The 21,891-nt window shown below is 43.0% G+C and overlaps 1 protein-coding gene across 2 annotated transcripts; it reads left to right on the top strand.

Annotated features, from left to right (window-relative positions):
* Positions 1-5,718: 5,718 nt before the first annotated feature.
* SMPD4 (sphingomyelin phosphodiesterase 4) lies at positions 5,719-21,838 on the top strand. 2 transcript variants are annotated; one of them, XM_030959146.1, is made up of 19 exons: positions 5,719-5,838; positions 6,345-6,431; positions 7,010-7,152; positions 7,306-7,381; positions 8,268-8,376; positions 8,975-9,027; positions 9,554-9,705; positions 10,032-10,164; positions 10,775-10,846; positions 14,228-14,317; positions 16,591-16,736; positions 17,187-17,277; positions 17,552-17,652; positions 17,944-18,107; positions 18,707-18,912; positions 19,544-19,777; positions 20,455-20,586; positions 20,734-20,862; positions 21,323-21,838. In XM_030959146.1, exons 1-19 carry the CDS (start codon positions 5,800-5,802, stop codon positions 21,647-21,649), a joined length of 2,484 nt encoding a protein of 827 aa, XP_030815006.1. In that variant the 5' UTR covers positions 5,719-5,799; the 3' UTR covers positions 21,650-21,838. The 2 variants fall into 2 exon arrangements, with proteins under 2 accessions (XP_030815006.1, XP_030815007.1); XM_030959147.1 differs by lacking the exon at positions 14,228-14,317.
* Positions 21,839-21,891: the final 53 nt, after the last annotated feature.

The raw sequence follows: 21,891 nt of genomic DNA, 5'->3' as shown, positions 1-21,891 counted from the left end.
CATCTTCAAGGAACAAGAAAGTGCCAGCTTCTGAGAAGTTAAAAGTCATGTAAATCCAAAATATATTTAAAAGTGTGTTTGACTAAATACAAAAGTCAATACCATGTCTGTAAGCATCTTCATGAAAACCTGTGGCCTCCCACATTGTTAAGCCAAATTAAAAAAGAAAGGGGACAATAAATGTGAGTAAAAGATTTGAAAGGTGAATCTACACCAGAAGTTGTTCAGTATCCACAAAAGTTTCTTACATTAGTCCCTACTTTCTGCCTCAGGAGATCTTATGTATTTGTTCTTTTCTATAGTCTTTTCTGAGGTCCTGTGCTGATCCTCCTCCATGGCTCCATGCAGTTCCCCATTCATGCACACTTCATTATGCTTGTCAGGCTGAAGCAGCCAATATTCAAGGCTTTCAAGTTTCACCTCCTGGTCACTCACCCCAGAAATCTACATTGATTTCTCTCTTCTTGACTGCCAGGAGCTAAAAACAACATGATCTGAGAGCAAATTATTCACATGGGTAGAAGGCTGCAGAATCAGAAAGGATAAAGATGAAAGCCAGTTGGCAGACAGCCATTAGTGGGAGAGACATTCTGCTTCCAAAATATGGCTATCAAAAGGAAAGCAAAGATTATTAAAGGTATCATTAAATTGATTCCATGCTCTTTAAGGATGGCAGTATCTGGTTTTAACTGGAAGGATAAAAATAACATGAAATATTGTATCAGTTACAAAACCAACCAGCTACAGCTTATTCCATTCATATTATAGCTCTGAACTGCCTCCCTTCCTAAGGCTATTATTTCTTCTTTATTATATTTCATTTTATTAAGCAGCTTAGAGTTTACTTGGGTTTTTTTGAGTACAGGGGTTGTAAAAGGACCTGGATGCCAAACTAATCCAAGGACATCTTGCCATGGTGATGGCTCAGCAGGTTCCTTGGGAATATTCACCTAACACAAATCTTGTAGCTGGAGAAGCTGCCTCTCAGGGACACAGAAAGAGTGACCATGCTCACAGGTACCCAGCACTGTGGAGCAAGGACTGTCACTGCCCCTCTGCAGCTGGACAGATGCTTCTCCACCACACTGGTGGATATCCTGCAGTTGGGAAAACACTTGGAAATGTGTCAGAACACAAAGAGGTCTGTGTTCTAAGTGAGAACAGCAATTACCTGACAAATAAAGATTCTCTCTGGAAGGCCCAGATTGCACAGCTGGAAATGCACAGGATTTAGAGGCTGATTCAGGGCTCTGTAGCAAATTCCAGAGGCAGAAGAACATTTAATCAGGAGCCCACTCCTCCCCTCAGGCTGTGGGTAGCACTGTGCACACCCAGGGCAGGATGCAGGTGCAGCCCCTCCTGCACAGTGCCCTGTTCTACAGCCCCAGGGGCAGAACTGCAGCCCATCAGGAGAAGGTGACTTTGCTGTCAGTGGCACTTTGCAGAAACCTGGGGAACTGAGAAACAGGAACATCAATTTGGCAAAGTAAAAATAGCAAGCAGAGCTCCTACTGCGTGCTTCAAGTGTTAGTTAAAGCTGAGCAATTCATGCTTATCTTACTGCACAAGATCTTGTTTAAGAAACAGGGAAACTTCTGGACATGAAAGCAGTTATCAGCTTGAAGCACTATTTCCTTCAAAATCAACAGGAAAAGCTTCTCACAAATGGCACAAAGAGTTTTCTTGCCCAGGCCAATCTTACTTAAAAACAGATCATGGACCACCAGCAACTAGAATGGAAAATGGAACCTTAAGTGTGGCTTTACTTTTCAAAGCTCAATCCCAGACCTCAACCTCTATAATAAAAAAGCAAAACTCAGTAATGGTCACCATATGCAGCTTCCTCAGACTCTTGATCCAAGAGTTGCTTTATCCCCCTGCATAATGCATTATGTTCACACACTCTGCCACCAGAACTCATATTTTATCCCAAGTGTTGAAATACTGAGATTACTTATGCCTCAAGCTCCTGGATTCATGTGATTATGCAAGAAATCCAATTTTAATGAAAACCAAATTTCTAGCGCTTCATATGGAGAATAAAATCTTCAAAATGGGACTGCCAAAATTTCAAAACTCCAAGTACCCATAAACAGTCACAAAATACACTGCTTATTAAATCAGACTATTCTTAAGGTGCTCTCAAGACTGTGGGAGGCAAGCTGGAGCTGGAACTCCTGATACCATGCTGTCATGCAATATCTTAAGCAATTTCTGCCTGCAGAAACCAGGCAAAAATACAACAAATTTGTAGAAATCATTAGGAAAAATGACAATGGATGCCCAAAGAGCTGCACACATTCAAACTGGGTGGAGATGGGGATGCCTCATCCTGCAGTGGTTCAATGCTGCTAACATTTCCTTCACAGGAGAAGCCATCACAGGCACTGGGTGAGTTAATGTTTTCCCAGACTACACATGAAGTCTCATCTCCAGCCATGTGGAACTCTGACTGACAGCCTTAGCAGGCCTGTGCACATCAGGGACAGCATAAAGTTGATGTCTGCATGAACTGAACAGCTTTGGAGGCAGAAGTTACTTTGATTGGGCTAGAAACATAATGACAGTTCTGAAAATTCCCCTTTTCTCCCCACCTATATGAATCCAGGCCCTGTTCCAGATGGTTTCTCATTAACTGGTAGTCTGGTTTTGTTCCCATCACAGCTGAACAGACTGGATATTTTCTAATCATTTTACCCATCCCTGACATATCAACACCCAAACAACTCTCCAGCCAAAAGAAAACATTTGACAGATCTCCACAGTTAGAACACTCTAACCTGTACTTACAGGAAGAGACTAAATTAATCCTGCAAAAGCAACAAGGTCTGATTATGTTATCTGATGCCTGTGCTACTTCTCTAAATTAGATTATTTCTAATTTGCCTTTTCCTTTCATTAATCAGCAAAATCAGGTTACAGTTACAGTCACACATTCCCAGCTTGGACTTGTTTGCTGCACCTGAGTCAGACTTCAAGAGAAGCTGGAGTGTCCCAAAGCTCCTGTTTCTCCCTCTGATGTCCACCAGCTCTATAAAAGATGGCATCACTCACTACAAACGCTTCATTTTGAAGGGGAAAAGTCACCTCCTAAAGCCTTGATATAACACTCCTGAACCCAAACTTCCCATCAATGCCTGTGGATGGTGCAGTGGGTGCCCCATATGGATTAATTCAAAGGTTTTTAGTACTGCTTTCAGAAAAAAAGGCTGTGTGAGCTCCAGAGCCAGCACTGTGAGCACCAGAACCACACAGTCTGGTTCTTGTCCCAAATGTTTAACCTGAGCATCAGCAACAGTGCAAGCTGGCACTGCAAGATTTAGAAACTCTCTTTTCTTCATGGATTTTCTGGCAACTGGGTGTTGCATTAGCTCAAATATTCTATGCACAAATTGAGTTATTCATCTTTATGACAATTACATTAACCCAATTACCTCTGTACAGTTTGATTGATGCTCTAGTGATTACACCAAGGTGACAAAATGCGAGGCTACCCAGGAGAGCTCTTGGTATGGCTGGTTAGTCACTTTGCCTGTCAGAAACCTCTGACAATGAATGATAAAAATATAAAACGAGCCCAAAACCACAGAATCCATACTTGTAGAAACCAGCTCAGCCTCCAACTCCCTCAGGGATACTTCTCTCAGGAAAAACATACCAACAACAGAAAAAAGCCTTTCTTGTTGCTGTGGCTTCAAGGTAGCTAAAATCTGGGAGGAAGGGAAAAAGGAAACCTAGATAAGTGGCATATCAGAGGAAACCTAGGTAAGGTGACTTTTCTGGACTTTGGTCTTTGCATCTGCAAAATGGGGGGAAAATACATCTGCAGTCTTGATATATACATGTGAAAATGCTCTGTGGAAGAGGGATAATGAACCCAGAGCATCGATTTCAGCAGGCTCCAGAGCACACCAAACTGTCCTTCCACAGCTCTCAGCAGTCCCATTAGTGCTTCAAATAATTGGATACATTTCTCCCATGCAGCTGTCTGTTTGAACAGGCATCACTGACCTCACCTCCAGTGCTGTGTTTCCACATTTTCACCCAATCCTTTATTTCCTCTTGCATTCTTTCTCCAATCCTATCATCTGTGGCATTCACATTCTCTGAAATGAGAGACATAATTCTCTCTCAGGGTTTTTTCCTGGAGAAGCACAGAGAGAAGAAGAGAAAAACAATTCTTATCTCTACCTGCTGCTCCTGTTGTTTTGCACATGTAGAATGTGCTAGGAAGATTGTTTACCTAAAGGGATTTGTCAGTTGGATTCTGCTGAGGATTGTTTTGTTTCCTTGGCCAATCACTCAAAGCTGTGTCCTGGCCATCTGGAGACAGTCACGAGTTTTCTTTAATATCTTTTAGTATTGTTTAGTATTCTTTGTAGTATAACATCTCTTTAATATAGTATAGTATAGTTTAATGAAGCAATTGTTCAGCCTTCTGAATCAATAGAATCAGATACCAATCATTCCCCACATCGGAGATTCCCTGTTTTACTATCATCACCCACTGAAAACACCACAAGCTCTACGTTTCCTTAATTCCTGACACATACAACTTTCACAGCCAAGTAAACACAGGGCAGAATCCTTGCCATCAAGTCCCAGCAGCTTGTTCTGGAGCAGAAGCAGCTCGTTATCCCCACCTGGAGGACGGACAGACCCCGGGAGGAGCAGCGTTCCCTCACAGCCAGTCTATGTCTGCAAAGGGACGGGTAGGACACGGCAGCAATGCCACCAGGACACGCGTGAAAAATGCCTATTTTATGATTGGCTTTTCGCAAATATTAAAATGAATATTGTATGTGTTGCGTTAGAAAGTAATGCTGTATTAATTCTCTTAAGTAGTGTGTTAAATATAGTTTTAGGTTATAAAAAATGTTAAAATAGAAACTATGGTATGCAGGATACTTTTTTTAAAAGAAAGGACTCGCAGTGAGATAGCAGCCACAAGACACCTGAATCTTTCAGAGAAAAAGAATTTATTGCTCCATTATCAGAAGAAATTAATTGTTTCCTGCCTCTAAGGCGGTGTTAAGATTCAGAGGAGAAGTTAACAATAACCAGACAGAATCCTGTGTTTGAATGGAATTTATGCATCACGTATGAGGTGTACGAATATGCAACAGGCTATTGCTTTTAAGGGTTAATGCTTTGTTAACAGGTGTCCTTTTTCAGGCTTATTTTGCCCAGAAAATCCATAACTCTTTGTCTCTATTGTCTCATATTGTCCTAATTCAAATTGTCCAAATTATTATTACTCTAATTGTATCACTATCTTTATAACCATTTTATTACTATTAAACTTTTAAAATTTTAAAAACGTGATTAGCGTTTTTCACAAACACCTTCACAGGGGCATTACAGGGGCAGGCACTGATCTCATCTCTGGTGACCAGGGACAGAACTCGAGGAAATGGCACAAAGCTGAGTCTGGGTTTAGGCTGGATACCGGGAAAAGGTTCTTATCCAGAGGGTGGCTGAGCACTGGAAGAGGCTCCCCAGGGCAAACCTGGCATAGTTCAAGGAGTGTTTGGATAAGGCCCTCAGGCAGGCAGGCAGGCACAGGGTGGGATTGCTGGGTGCCCTCGGTGATCCCTGAGCGGCGCTCCCAGCTCGGGTCATTCCCCGGCCCTGCCGTGGCCGCGGCCCTGCCCGCCCTCAGCGCGGGCCGTCTCCATGGCAACGCCGCCGTGACGTCATCCGCGCGGGCCGTGACGCGCAAGGGCCGCGCGGGCGCGGGGAGTGAGCGGGGTCCGCGCTGAGGCCCGGGACGGGAGTAGAGCGGAGCGGAGCGGCGGCATGGCCGGGCCGCACCTGCAGCAGCCCAGCTTCCTGCTGGTGGGTGCGGGGACACGGCCTCCTCCTCCTGCCGGGGGAATGCACCGGGAACGGGCCGGGCCGGGCGGGCACTCAGCGGTGTCTCGGTGCACGGTGCTGCTGTCCCGGCCGCTGCAGCCCCGGGTGTGGCGGGAATGCTGAGGGGGGATTGTGGCGGTCATGGCCGCGGTGAGTGCTGTCCTGAGGGAATGCTGAGGGGGGATTGTGGCGGTCATGGCCGCGGTGAGTGCTGTCCTGAGGGAATGCTGAGGGGGGGATTGTGGCGGTCATGGCCGCGGTGAGTGCTGTCCTGAGGGAATGCTGAGGGGGGATTGTGGCGGTCATGGCCGCGGTGAGTGCTGTCCTGAGGGGAATGCTGAGGGGGGATTGTGGCGGTCATGGCCGCGGTGAGTGCTGCCCTGAGGGAATGCTGAGGGGGGATTGTGGCGGTCATGGCCGCGGTAGGTGCTGTGCTGTCCTGCCCTGCCCGGCAGCCGTGATCGCATTTCCCTTGTGGTTTGTACCAGGCCACGCTGAAGGCGGATTGTGTCAACAAACCGTTCGCGCAGAGGTGCCGCGATCTGGAGACGGTCATCGAGGAGCTGCCTGCCAAGGTGAGCAGCCTCTGCCTCTCCGGAACCTCCCTCCTTGGCGTGATTCAGGGAAACTGGTTTTTGTATTACTGATTAGATTGTTCCTCTTTGTCTTATCAAGACAATCTGACTGGAACGGGCTGCCCAGGGAGGTGCTCAGGGAATTGGCACTCAGTGCCACGGTCTGGTTGACTCGGTGGTGTCTGGTCACAGGATGGACTCGATGGTCTCAGCTCTTTTCCATCTAACTGATTCTGTGATTCTGGGTTTTGGGGACCTCCAGTGAAACAGTGGGAATGCAATGTTGCCAAGAATTAAGAACCTTTTCTAGTCATTAAGGGGTTGTTTCATTTCACCGCCCTTCATTAATTCCTTTCAGCCTCAGTTTACAAAGAAAACTTGTTTATAAAATGTGGCAAATAACTGCAAGTGGTGCTGATGAGCATTGTTGTAACTTCAGTAGGATCAGAAATCAGGATAGCTTTGCCACGATTGCCATGTTATAGTGCAATGTTTTGAATGGATGATCTGCCCTGTGATAACCCAGAAACAGACATAAATAAATGGCTGACATTTCTTTGTGTCTGTTTTCCCTGCAGGAACTACATGGCATCTTCCCGTGGCTGGTGGAGAGCATTTTTGGCAGCCTGGATGGCATCATCGTGGGCTGGAACCTCCGCTGCCTGCAGGGAAGAACAAACCCTAATGAATATTCTGTGGCTTTGGATTTCCTGGATCCCAGGTGAGCTCATGCACTTCAGCACAGATTAGGAAATGGATTGGTGAACAAATGACCAGTGTTTGGCCTTTTTCCATTGTGCAAAGCTAAGCTCACAGAAGTGAGACAGCAGAGGGATTTTTACCATGAGATTCACTTTCTGATGCTTGTTTGCAGTGGCCCAATGATGAAGCTGGTTTACAAACTCCAAGCAGAAGAGTACAGATATGATTTCCCAGTCTCATATCTTCCAGTGAGTAACTGAATAGTTTGTAAGAAGGGAATGTAGTTGTTGTGGCAGCTGTTGGAACTTTGGATGCACTTTGTACCTACATTTCAGTGTAGGCCAAGGTGTAGCCTCAGTGCTCCAGGTTAGGAGCAGACCCATTTCTTGAAATGGCTCTTGAGTGGAGGAGGAGAGTTCCCAGCCATAAAATCTCCAGGAGGTTGTTGTTCTCAGCAGCTGGATGTGTGTGTTCAGCCAGGAAAGCTGCACTGTCATTCTTACTCTGTCCCCAGAGAGAGTTGTGTGGTTATTGGTAGTTGCAGGATTGAAAGTAGTTTTCTGAGTTTATCACAGAGCAGTGCCTTCCCTGCCTGTGTGTTTGAAGTCTGCTCTCCTGGATGTGAAGTGTCACATTTCCAGCAAAAGTGTTCATCTGCAGGGTTGTTTTGCTGTGTTTCTTCTATTGCTGCCACCTACCTGCTGTCTAGAAATGGGTTCAGATAGTCCTACAGGCTTTGACAAAAGGAGACCTCATTTAAATATATGGTAATTGCTGGTCCACAGCTCAGTTACCTGGACAAAACCAGCAGCCAAACACCAATACTCTGCTGCTCCCACTCCAACTGGGAAAGTTGCTGTAAAGGCTTTTTAAGAAAATACTGAATTTAAATTTAAAAAATACTGAATACTCATTTTCAGAGAGAAAGCTGAGAGTTCTCTAAAGACGCTGCATTTGGACACAGAACCCCTGCAATGCAATAAAATCACTGAGCTGAATGTAGAGATCACCCCAGAGTGCTGGAATGCACAATCTCACTGTCTGAAAACATATTTTGCAATATGCTGAGTAGCCAGATTAATATTCCATTGCTCTGTAATGAAATGATTAATATTTCATTACTCTGTCTTTCAGGGCCCTGTGAAGGCTTCAATACAAGAGCAAGTTCTACCAGAGTGCTCTTTATACCACAACAAAGTCCAGTTTCCTTCATCTGGTGGTTTAGGTTTGAATTTGGCTCTTAGTATCCTTTTAATTGTTGAGTGTCCAATTTTTTTAAAAATATCTAAGACTGAGAGATCATGAGTGTTTCTGTTAAACATTTCTTATCTATGTGGGGTAAATCATGGTCACGCTGAAGAGTTTGGGCTGATTAGAAATGTTTAGATTACAATTTAAGATAAACGTGTCCTCTTATAACCCCTTCTTGGAGGAATTTCTGGCCTTAATGAAGTCAACAACAAAATTCCCAGTGTTTCTCAGCAGAGCCTGTATTTCACAATTTTTGTTTTTGTAACTGCTTGTAGTTTATGCAATATGGTAGGAAAGGGCACGTTCACTTTGCAGCTGGAGTACTTTTGGAAGCAGTGTAGCTGTAGCTGAGCTGGTTTCAGTTTGAAGTAGTCAGATGTGCCAAGAGTAGCACAGAACACTTTGTCACACAGAGAACACCTCAATCACCAATGTTTCAGGCAGCTGGAGAGCAAGAAGCCAAGGCTGAATTTGCTCAAAAGCTCTAGCAAGGTACATTAGCATTGACAAAGTACAAATGTTGTGTCTATTCAGCATCTCCCAATATCCAACAGCTTTTTATTATGTGATCCTTAACTCTCTTCTTCCAGATCCATTTGAATATTACATGTTTTACTTTGCAATCAGTTTGATTACACAGAAGGTAAGTACCTTTCACATTTTTTCCCTTAAAATAGTATTGGCCTTTCTCCATAATACTCTGAGAGCCTGCTGGGGTGCTGTGTAGCTAAATTAACAACAGTTCCATCTGTTCTGTTGGAATTTGTTATTGCTTTGGTTCACTTGGTGATCCAAGACAGGATAATAAACAAAATCCCCACCTTGGATTCACCAGTAAGCAGTCATGGCAGCAAGGAGCAGGCAGTGGGTTCCAAATGGTTTCTCTTCCCCTGTACCCAGTGAGGGTTTCTCTACAGTCAGAACCACAGCTTGGTGCTGTGGGCTGTGGTTGTTTGGTTCCTCTGCCTGTTGTTGCCTCTCTTCTTGCTGTCATTGCTGCAGCAGCTCTTCTCTCACAGCTCATTTTCCTTTGCTCCCAGGGGTCTTTGCTGCCAGTTCACCCTATCTAACACTGGGCTTCTGCTTTTTTATGCTGAGGGGGTCTGACATCACACCCAGCACTGGTTTAAAGCAGTTTAACCCCAGATACATCTGTGTGTCTCTTGCAGAACTCACCTGTGACCCATCATGTCAGCCCTTCCAACAGTGCTTATTTCATCCTGGTGGACACGTACCTCAAGTGTTTCCTGCCCACAGAAGGAAGTGTCCTTCCCCCACCTTCCTCAAACCCTGGGGGAGCCATCCCTTCCCCTACTCCCAGGTAATGGCTCCAGTGTCGGGCAAATTGTGGGAACAGTGCAGGCAAAATATGGCTTGTTGAAACAAAATCAAACAACAGAAAACACCTCCACACTTGATCTGTGTGGACTTATTACATGGGAGCAGTGGTGCAGTGTTTGGTTATAGTTGAAGTGATTAGTAATTAAAGGAAGTTGCAGAAGTTTGAAATGTGTAATCAATTATGCAGTTTGAAAGACTGTTTCAAAGTGTATGAAATACTGATTAAGAGCAATGATACATCCCTCCATCCCCCTGTGCTGCACCAAGCCCTCCTGACTTGTGTCATTCCATGCATTTGTCCTCCAGGTCCCCAGCAGTGCCTTTCTCCTCCTATGGCATGCACCACACCAGCCTGCTGAAGAGGCACATTGCCCACCAGCCCTCTGTGAACGCTGACCCAGCCTCCCAGGAGATCTGGAGATCAGAAACACTGCTTCAGGTACCTGGCATTTAAGGAAGGAAATGCCCTGCTCACTGAGGGATCTCTTCTTGTTAAAGCAGAGGCAGATAGGCCAGTTTGCTTTGGCTTGGTTTTGGAATTGAGCAGTGCAGCTGTTGCTTCCTGTTAATGCAACAAGGAACCACTGTGAGGCTGTTAAGTTGTAGCTTGGAAAGGCACTTAATACCTTTTCTTAGACTAAGGATCTAACAACTGATCTCGGGCATTTGAGTATTTTTTCTGGAAATGTTTCTGCATCTGATTTTCTTTTTAAAATCTTACACCAATTCTATGCTCTATGCAAAAGCAAAGGTTAAACACAGCCAAGTTGGTTTTGTTCATTATCAAGGGAAGGAAAAGCTGGATTTAGCAGTTGTTCTGAAACAAGTTCCTGTCATGTTGCTGGGCTGACAAATTGATGCCTGGCCAGGTGCTAAGAGTTTGTCATCTCAGCCACTGACATAACCTGGAACATCTTGAATAGGTGCTGCCTATTTACCAGTACAGCTTAGTTTTCAACTTATATACTGTGGTCTTCCTTATGTTGTCTTCTGACTGACAGTGTGGGATTACTTCTCTTTCCCTAGCTGATAAAATACTTATTTTGCAGATCTTTGTTGAAATGTGGCTTCATCATTACTCACTGGAAATGTATCAGAAAATGCAGTCCCCTCATGTCAAGGTAATAGTGTGTACTGCACTCATGAACATCACCTGGTGGTTGAGCTCTTACCTTGGGGTAAATCTCCTGTTCTGTGCACAATTTATTTTTGTGTATTGGTCCAAAGGAAAGAAATAACTTACCAGAGTATCTACATAAGTGTGCCAGAGTTGATAATCCAGTTACAAAGAATGTTGTGAATAAGTGTGTCATCCAGATTTGCCTTCATTGCAGAAGTTGTGTTAGTTTTGTTCTGGTTTTTGTTTCTTTTTTTTTTGTTCAAGATGAGTTTGTGGGATGGTCACAACAATCTGAACATCGATATCAAAGTACTAATGATTGAGAAGATGCCACTATAAAAGCATTGTGTTAAATCCCACTGGGGCAACATGACTGCTAAAAATAGCCAAAATTGATTTCCAGCAGAGATAGCAACTGTTACTGAAATACCAATTAGTAATTTCTAACATCCATAACCATTTTTAGCCTAAATCCAAATTTTAAAAAGTCTTTCTAAACTGCTATTTTTATTGTTTCATGTTCCAAAATATGCTTTTCACCATAATGGTGTCAGAAGCAGTTCTGTAGCTGCAGAATTTGGATTATCTGACAAGCTCTTGCTCAGATAATCCACTGTTGTAAGCAGTTTGTGGTGGCCTGTTCAGTAACAAACTACTGCATGTAAGAAGTAAGTAAGTGTTGGGGAGGCTAAGATTGAAGGCATTATAAATGTAAAGGGAATTTGAAGGAGAAAATATTGATCCTCTGAATTCCCTCTGGGTCACAGTGGGACTTTCATAGAAGGGGAGAGAAATAATAAAAGCTACTCAGGGTTTATTCCTGTGTGGAAGTGCAATATGGGAGTTGACTGAAAAATTCTAATCCTTCACTCCACAGGATATGAAATAAAACATATTTATATTTTGCTAGGGAAAAACATTGGAGAGCTGAAATGTGATGGGTTTTGTCTTTTATTCTCAAAGTTGAGGTCAAAATGCAAACTCACTAATGTTGCAAAGTCTCCACTTGGGACTCCCAGCAGCATGGCTGTGCACCTGTGATGGAAAGGCTTTGCTTGAAGTACCTTTGGTCTGTCTGTCTGTCCAGTCTCTGTGCATCAAGCGCTGTGCTTAGGCCAGAAATGATGATTGCTTTAAACTTCTCTCCTCTGTTCACCCTCTGTATTTCAGATGCTTTCTTCTAGCACTAGGGAGCAGCAGTTGCAGACAATGACTCTGCACGTTATGGTGGAGTAGGGCCTAGGTAGAGCTTACAGTTCTCTGAAATCAGCACTTCAGGATCCTCCACAAGGTGTGTTGAGCCACAGCCTGAGGCCATAACTCCCTAATGGTATTCTAGTGTCATTTTTGATGGGAAGTAATCATGAACATGTAAAATAGGAAGTCTTCCTCTTTGGGGGGTGGAGCAGTGGAATGGGGGACTGGAATTCCCCATGAGATACATGAATGGATGAAGGATCTCTCCTGCAGGACTGAGGAAAGGTTCCAGATCAGTTGGGGCAGGACTGTTCATTAGCCTGTGATGCTTAAACTGAACTTTGTAGATTGGGTGGGCTGAGGGAGAGCAGTCTGCCTTGTAGTTCCTCAGATGAGGAAGTAGAACATCCAGAAGTGGAAGTTCTGTTTTAACACAAGCATTAAAGACTTTGACTGGAAACCCAAGATGGCCCTATACCTTATTCTTAAAATGATTGATAATTCTGCAGGTTCACTTGTTTGCATTTAGCCTTCTGTGTGTTTGGGAGGGAGAGCAATTAGTGACATTCAGTGCTGGATCTAGAGCTGTTTGGCCATCACTGATATGAAATGGCTGCAGTTCTGTTTTGGAAGGTGGGGTGAGGTTCTGCAGAACTTGCTCACTCTGTCCAGCAGCCAGATTTGTTTGCTTTCATGGGCCAAACAGATCTCAGATAAGTAACTTTCTTGAGAAGGAGAGTCATAGATTTTTCCTTAAGCCTTGGTAATGTCATCACAGACTTCCCTTTATAAGTAGAAGGCAGTGGAATGGGAATGAATAGTAAACAGTTTCTTTTGAGAAGATACACATAACAGCTTTGAATTCTTCTTGGGTCTGCTGTGAACCTGAGGTTGATGCTATTTGCTATGCTGTCATTGTTTTCCCTTTTAATTCAACTATTTTCCAATTCTTTTGTCTGTTTGTTTTTTCTCTCTCTGATGATCTAGAGTCCAAGTGTGCAGCAGCTTTTTTCCTATTCCCTTCTGCTGTTACCACAAGAAACACTTAAAAGAAGTAGTTTGATCAAACTTTATGTAATGCTTCCTGACCTTCCAATGCCAGGTGTTCAGCCCCCAGCACTGCATGTGGAACACCCATGAAAATCCAGGGGGTTGCAGGTTCCTGTGGCAGGGGAAAGCAGACAATCTGCCCAAGCTCTTGGGGAGCCTGCAGGAACAATCCTGCCACTCCAAGGGTGTGGAACCAAAAGCTGCCAAACTGACAGCAGAGGAGATGGGGTAGAGGCTGTTTAAAGACAGCAGAGGTGTGATCTGGAGAGTTAGTTTAGATGCCTGACAACAGTCATTGGGGTCTGTGTAGTGTACATTTTTTGTTTTATGTTTTTTCATTAATTTCATACATGTGTGTCGCTGTTGCTACAGTATCCTCTTCACTGTCATAGTCAGAAAATACTGATCAGATTGTTCCTTCAAAAAGGGATCTGGCTGAGGCTTGCAGAGACTTCAGTGTTATGGCAAGGTGCCTTTTGCATCAGCATACTTGTGCTAGGTATGTCTTTGCCTTTTTAGATTTGTAATGTTTCCCTCACAGCAAAAGTAATATCCTTGTTTGAGGAAATTCACAAGAACTGCAGCCTTCTCAAAAAGCCTTTAAGTAGAGAGAAGACACAGGATTTCTCTGGACAGGAAAGTCCAATTTGAGCTTCTTCTACATACCAACTGTGCTTCTCCAGCAGAGCAGGAAGAAATGACAAAGTTTTCAAAACCAATGTAAAAAGGCTTGCAGAATATTGCTCTCTTACTCCATTTTTAACAAACAGTGTGTAAATCCTTGTTGCTGCAGTTCAATTCACTTGTGAAATGGGGAATTTATTTGGCAAAAGCTCCATATCCCCCACTAGTCCTTGCTCTGAGCTCAGCAAAGAGAACAGCCAATTTTTTGACACCTGCTCCCAGTTGTATTTCCAAGTGGATAAGAAATACTATGGAATCAATCTACTGAACACCAGAAAAAAGAGGATACTGTGGCTGCAGTTGTTATTGTGATATGTTGTCCCTGACTGTATTTGTGATGTTCATTTTTCCCCCCACCGTTCTTCCTTGGGCTCATTCTCACTTTTTTTTTCTCTTGCTCTCTTCTCTCCTTTTTTCCCTCCCCCCTTCCTTTTTGTTTCTGTTGTCTCAGCTGGAGGTTCTCCACTACCGACTCAGTATCTCCAGTAAACACCACGGTAGTCCTGCCCAATCCAGCTACCAGGCCCTCCACGCATACCAAGTATTACCATCTTTTCATTTGGTTTCCTTTTTAAGAATCTTGTTCCATCATATAATCTGCCAAGTGTATTGGTGCTGGCTGTACAGCAGCTCCTTCTGCCAAGGTGTGGTTTTATAATTTGAGAACATTGCATTGAAATTCACCAAATTGTTCAGTGAGACAGATACTGAGAGATGTTAGCAAAGGTGATGGAGAAAAGAATTAAACTCTAGCATGTTATGAGGACTGATTGGAAACTGTATTTTTAGAGATGCATTCTTGCAATGTAAGACTTACCAGCTATGCTGTTTTTTGGCACCAAAGCTGTCTCCACCAATGGCAGATTTCTGCCTCACTCAGTAGTCATTTAAGCAAACCTTGCGTGGAAGAAAAGATCAGAATTTGCATGGCTGTCACCCAGATTAAGGTAGGTAACATCTGGGGGTTTTTAGCCAAGGAAATGTCATTGGATAATACTAAATTTGTGGTGGCAATGTCAATTTGACTGTCCACTTTTGCAAAAGCACAAGTGGTACATTTGCAGATTGTTCAGGAAATGTGCATGCAAAAACATTCCTGTTGGAACAGATTGCTGATTCCTCTTTTCCTACTTCAGCCCTTTATTCATTGGGTCTTCATTTTGGGAATGGGGAGGGTTGAGCTTATGTACTGTAAAGCTCTTTAGCGCTACATGGCATTTCCCTGCTCTTCAATCCTTTTTTTGTTTTATTTTGTTTTAATTAAGTGCTATGATATGTCAAGGTGCTGTTTAGAAAGGAACATAGAAAGTACTACTTTAAATCTTTTTTACTGTTATATTAATTTAATTACTGTATTAAGAATTAACAGTGGCACACATCCATACTGTGCAAAAAGGTTTGACAACAAAAACACTTGTGGGGAAAAGTAGTTTTTAAACCAGTGATATTCACAATGGTGGTGATCCAGGCTAAGAGGAAATGTAAGAACTGCTATGTGGAGAAACAACTAACATCTCCCAAAATGATGTATTGAAATAGGGTGGTTTTGTAAATTCCAAAGGTACCTTTGGAGGGGCTTGGGGTTTTTAAAATTGCACCTTTCAAGGCCTGTAGCAGAGTACTCAGCCTCTCTAATTGCTGTGGAGATCCTGGTCCAAAACTCCAAGGACCACACAAGTTCTTGGAGTTCTACCTTCTTGCATAAACTCATCAGGACTGTGGAAAATGTGCTGATACAAGTTAGAGCTGTCAAAAACAAGCCCAGCCTTCATTAGAACTGGTAAAGGTTTAACCCCCCCTTAGGAGAGTCCCAGGCCTGGCTGCACTGCAGGGCTGTGTCTGTCATGGAGCCTGGAGTGAATGTCACAGGGTATTCAGAGTCTCAGAGAGTGTAAAAAGGCATCTGCTGTGCCTCAGGCATTGCTGAGAAAGGACATAAACACAGACACAGACACTCCCTCCCTGTCTCAAGCACTGGAAACTTCTTGCAGCTAATCCAGTACACCTTTCCAGCACTTTCCATTATATTTGCAGCTGTAACTTACATTTCATGTACATTATTCTTCTCAACTTTTGTGGAGCAGAATACAAACCTCAAAATCTGCCTTCAGTGGTGGATTGGTATTAGTTCACTACTCTTAGTAGCAAAGGAGTTTGTGCTTTGAAGCAGCACTTCTGTGCCTCGTGCGCCTCCCTGCTCTGTCACACACTCCCTTCTCATGAGTAACATCACTGTGGCTCACCATCACTCCTGGTGCTGCTCCCACCCAGGCTGTTCTCCCCCCGAGGGTGTTGGAACCAACAGGATCTCACAGGACTCAAACCAGTTCCTGTTCTTACTGTAACTGTCTAGGATTGTTCTCTCCTGTAAGGCCGATGATACCAGCATAGGAAGGAGAACTCAGTACAGCCAGCCATGAGTATAAGCAAAGGACCTGCTGTGCTTCTGCAGCAAGGAACTTGTAGCCGTAATGAAAGGCTGAATATTCTTTTTTCAGGAAAGGGTAAGTCAAAATCTACAAGTTATTCTGTTCTTTAAAGCTAGCCCAAAATTCAGTGCATTAGAGTACTGTAGAGAACTTTCCTTACAATCCAAATTTGCTGCTGTTTCGTAGTGAACTGATGGCAGAAGATTGATGCAGCTTGTCCTGGGGAGCAAACCTGTCCAAAATCAGGTGGCACCAAACTATGGTGAAGAACCTAGAAGGAAAAGAGCATTTCCTGTATTTTGATCTGAGAGTATAATTTTCCTGAATTCCCTGGACATATAGCAAATGACACTCATTAGGTGCCTCTCTTTTGCTTTGAATCTAGGAGTCATTCAAGCCCACTGAGGAGCACGTGCTAGTGGTAAGACTGCTTGTGAAACATCTGCATGCTTTCAGCAACAGCCTGAAACCAGAGCCTCTCTCCCCTTCAGCCCACTCCCACACAGCCAGCCCACTGGAGGAGTTTAAAAGGTTGGTACATGAGCATGTCTATGAATGTACAGAACTGAAAAGCTGAGCTTTGTCCGTGAAAAATCTCAGCTTCCCTTGAGAGGTTGAATTAGGCTGTTTTGATGCTAAATACAGAAGTACATTAATAAAAGTATATGAGAGCTAATGGATTATGTTTCTCACATCCTCTGAGGGAGGGCATCTTCAGCAGCAGCTATTGCACCAGTCTATAGAGAAAATAAAATGCTACCAGAAGATTCTGGCCAAAGTTAGTTTAGTATTATTTAATAATTTGAGTTGAAGTTCAATGGCTTGAAGTAGTTTCAGGTAAAAAAGAGCAAATTTTGCTCAGTTCTTTCGTTATTTGCATTTTTGAAAGTGTGTTGGGTTGTTGGTTGGTAGGGTTGGGTGTTTAGTTTTTAAAATTTGCTGCCAGTTTATACACATGACTGTCTTTGAATCTCTTTGCAGGGTTGTGATTCCTCGGTTTGTCCAGGAGAAGCTTTATATCTTTTTGCAGCACTGTTTTGGCCACTGGCCTCTGGATGCCTCCTTCAGAGCAGTATGTACTTGCTTCTCCACTTAGTCTGTACTAAACAGAATTAGCTATTAGTTACTAGAACTATTAACTAAGTTACTAGAACTATTATTTATTAACTAATAACTAAGTTATTAGTTATTGCTCTTCAGCAGCTGTTTCTTGGTCTTTACATCTCTCTTTTCTAGACCAGTAGAATTCTTCCTATAACAAATAAAAAATTAACAAAAAACTCTTCCTACCTTCCTTTCCAATAAAGTCCTGGCACTCATGTGGGTTTATGTGTGACTTTGCCCAGGTTCTTGAGATGTGGCTGAGTTACCTGCAGCCCTGGAGGTACGCGCCCGAGAAGCCCCCACAGAGCACAGAGCCTTTGCCTCGCAGTGTCTCAGAGAAATGGTGAGGAGGGGAGCAGCTGGGACTGATCTGAGCCAAACCTCTAGGAGATCCTGAGCAAAACAGCAGGATTTCAGGAGCTAGGCACCAACCTGAGTTAAATTCCTATATAAGACTAGAGAATGATTTCTTAGAACACTAGTTTTTGTTTTGAGAGTATTCTTTTGTCTCAGTGTAAATTGACCATCTTTCCAGAGACAGTATAAAACATTCCCTTAGTGGCTTTTTTGGTTGTAGACAAAATAACACTTCTTCAAATAGCTGTACTCACAAATCCTGTACTCACTTTGACAGGGCTGCCTTCATTCAAGAGAACCTGCTCATGTACACCAAGCTGTTTGTGGGATTTCTCAACAGAGCTCTTCGGACAGACTTGGTCAGTCCAAAAAATGCCTTCATGGTGTTCCGAGTAGCTAAGGTCTTTGCTCAGCCCAATCTAGCTGAAATGATCCTCAAAGGTAAAAGGATATTTTGACATCTTGTGTTGTCCTGTCTCAATCTTTCTTCACAATAGTTACATCTCATCTCATTAGCACTGAGGTGCACTTCTCTCCCATTTTTCATGCTGTTTTGCCATTCAAAAGTCTGTCTTCCCTAATATTTGTCAATTGGTTTAGTAATTCTATAGTTCTCTTCTAATCACCATAGATTGCATTTCACAATTTTTCTTTAAAGGATGAAGAACCCAATTACAATTTTCAGTTTTTCTTACTCTTGTATTACTTCATTATGTACTTCAGGATTTAAACTTTATATATCTCTGAAAGTTTTTATACTTAGTAAAAGAGTCATGCATGCATTTCAGGATAATTAGGATATAGTGAATTTGGGAGTGGTGAGATTTGACAAGTATCAATGTCTGAAGTATGTTTTTCCACTGTCTTTTGTTGAAAAATGTTACAAATTTAAAATGCTGCTTTGTATGATCTGCATTAAATGCATGCTGACATTTCCTGCTCTGGGCAGAGAGAAGTAAATAATGAACACTAATTAAGGCCTCCTTCCCCAGCAAGACCAGTGTTATGTAACCATCTTCAGTTCTTTTTTCAAATTCCAGGAGAACAGTTATTCCTGGAGCCAGAACTTGTGATTCCCCACCGTCAACACCGACTTTTTATGAGCCCCACTCTTGGTGGGAGTTTTTTGTCATCACGGTCTCCAGCTGTTACAGATGCCTCATTTAAGGTGAAGAGTCATGTTTACAGCCTGGAAGGACAGGACTTCCAGTATAAACAGATGTTTGGCACAGAAGTCAGGAATTTGGTAAGCAACAAGCTCCTTTGCACCTGTCTTTCTCTTGTGACAGATGTTCCTCTGTGCTGAGCATCCATACCAGAAGTTAAAAGTAGAAAACTTCACACACTGAATTCAATTACTGAATAATTTAGTTTGTTTTTGGACTTTTGGACTCTGAGGGGTCTCAGTCCAGCACAGCTGTAAAAATCTGCTTCTCTTCAATAAGTTAATACATTAACTTACTGATAAATAATAAGTTAATGTATGCCTCCAATGTCCAAATAATTCTCTTTGATAAATATTAAGTTAATGTACGCTCCAATGCCTTGGAGCACTATATGGTGTTTCCTCTCAAACATGCTTACTTGTCATCTTCTGGGTCACCAGTACCTACCAGCAACTCAGAGAAAGGCAGTAGGAAAAATTAAAAAAGCAGCTGAAGAACCTAAGCAGCTCTGAGGTTTCTTAAATGCTCCAACAGAACTGCCTCTGCCCTATTGGAAATCCAGCTAACAGTCAGCACAAATCCGTGTGCACTAAGGGAGTGAGTTTGCTGGGATTGCTCTCACTTGCAGCTATCAAGGCACAGTTTTATCCATGTATTGATGCTTAGTACTCCTTTATCTTTGTCCCACACAATTTTTGTTTTCTGTTTTAGGTGTTAAAACTGGCCCAGTTAATTTGTCAGGCACAGCAGACAGCAAAGTCCATATCAGACCATTCTGCAGAGACCATGGCCAGCCAGTCCTTCTTCTCGTGGTTTAGATTCACACCATCTGAGGCAAATGGTTCCTACACAGGCAATGACCTTGATGAAATTGGGCAGGACAGCATCAAAAAAACAGATGAATATTTAGAGAAGGCACTGGAATATTTGTGCCAGATCTTTAAGGTAAGTGGCATCTTTCTAAGAACTTGGCAGCAAGAACAAGAGTCAGGATTCGTCAAATGTACATCTGTGTCTCTTATACTGTGTGGGGTCACAAAGCTGTCCAGAGACCTTGCTAGTAAATTCTAACATCTTCTCAACTTTGCCTGCTTCAAAACCCATTTTCAATGTAGATGGAATTAGGTGTTATGAATTTTTAAGTATCAAACCTACTTTGTTTAAGTGATGACTCTTTTGGACTGTATAATTTGTACCAAACCTGTTTATACCAAGGCTGTCCTCTTGTTTCCAAACAGGCCAAGTCCTGTATCTTCTAAATGTAGAGCTATAAAAATACAACTGCAGCTATGGATGAACTGTTAAACTTAAAAATAACAGATTAATTTCTCTGCAGCCACACTCCCTTGTACAGAAGTGCCCCAGGAGACAGCTCTTTGATACTCCTTGGGAGCTAAGGGAGATAGAAACCAGAGCACCAATCTAGAATTGGACAAGACCAAGCAAATCTGGAGAGGTTTATCTCATTTTAATGTCTAACTGAGGTGCTCTTAAGCAGTTCTTGGTATCTGAATTGGCTGTCAAAGACTTCCAAGGCTAATGAGTTTTTGAAGTGACAAATAAATTCAATAGGGGTTGGATCAATCACCTGCTTTAGAACTGTGTTATTTATTCTTGCATAGCTGAGTGAAGCCCAGCTGACCCAGATGATGATGAAGTGTGGGACAGCTCAAGATGAGAATGGAAAAAAACAACTTCCAGACTGCATTGCCAGTGAGAATGGCCTCATCCTCACACCCCTTGGCAGGTACCAGGTGAGAGAAAAACAGTTCCTTATCACTGCTGGGGCTGTTCTTGACAAAACAAGAGAAATGCAACTTACCTGGGGGTAAGAGAGGTGCCAGTCAAAAGCTGTTTCAGGTGGGAGCTGCAAGATGAGGTGTTTCTTTTCCCATTTCTAGATCATAAATGGCTTAAGAAGGTTCGAGCTGCAGTACCAGGGGGACACTGAGCTCCAGCCCATCCGCAGCTACGAGAACGCGGCTCTGGTGCGGCTCCTGTTCCGCCTGTCCTCGGCGCTCAACGAGAGGGTGAGCACAGCACTGCCCCTCTTCCTCCTCCTCCTCCTCCTCCTGGGCTTCCCCCTGCACATTCCTGTTCTGCCCCAGCTGTACCTGTGGGACACGTGGTTTGTTCTTACTCCATCTTCTTCACTGTGGTCTAGATGGGTATTTTCCAGTAGTATTAGCCTGCTTCTCTACCTGTCATTCTGCTTTTCCTACACAAAGCATTGCACTGTCATTTATTAAGGGACACATGGTTGATGAACAGGGGAGTAACATGCAGAGTGAATGCTTCTAAACAGGAAAAGCAAATTCTTTTCTTAGTGCAGACTTGCCTTGTGTTTTCACACCTAAGCCATTTCTGCTGTTTACAAGTGCAGTTTGATCCCTATAACCCTCACTCTCTCTATGAAGAAAATCATAAAATAAGTTACTTTATGACAGCATTTGCAGGAGGACACTAACTTTTAAATGCCTCTTCTGTCAGTTTGCAGATCAGATGGAAGTGCTTTGCTCCAGGGATGATTTTGTTGGCAGACTGTGTCGCTATCACCTGACCAACCCCCAGCTCATACAGAAAATCAGGTACAGCCCCGTGGTGAGGGGCAGAACGAGCCAGAACTGGGGACCCAGGATCAGCCTGAGGTTTCTGGCCAGCTACAGGACTCTGATCTCTTTGCTGATGATCTACTTCCTTGCATCCTGGTTTTATGTTGGGCCAGTTGGCTGCACATTCATTATCCTAACTGGATATTTTCTTTATGCTGTAATAATGACTTTTTTCTTCGAAGCATGGAAACCACATGAACACTAGTTTCCTCTTCCTGGCTTCTAGAAATAAATGTTTTAAGGATGAGCCTAAGATTCCATGACTAAAATGTTTTAATTATATCAGCTCTTCCTAAAATATTTTTAATGCTAAAGTTAATGGAGTTTTATAAACATTGACATGGCCTTGTAGAGATAATCAATGTAAATTTTATTTTTATAAAAGTCTTCCTGTAGCCTCGAGTGAATATGTTGTTTGGGTTTTTTTTTTGAGGGGAGAAGAATGAG

The sequence above is a fragment of the Camarhynchus parvulus genome, chromosome 15 (genome assembly GCF_901933205.1).
Source record: "Camarhynchus parvulus chromosome 15, STF_HiC, whole genome shotgun sequence".
In the NCBI taxonomy this organism is placed as follows: Eukaryota; Metazoa; Chordata; class Aves; order Passeriformes; family Thraupidae; genus Camarhynchus; species Camarhynchus parvulus.
The sequence above is the reverse complement of the archived record's forward strand: the minus strand, read 5'-3'. Positions and strand labels throughout refer to the sequence as shown.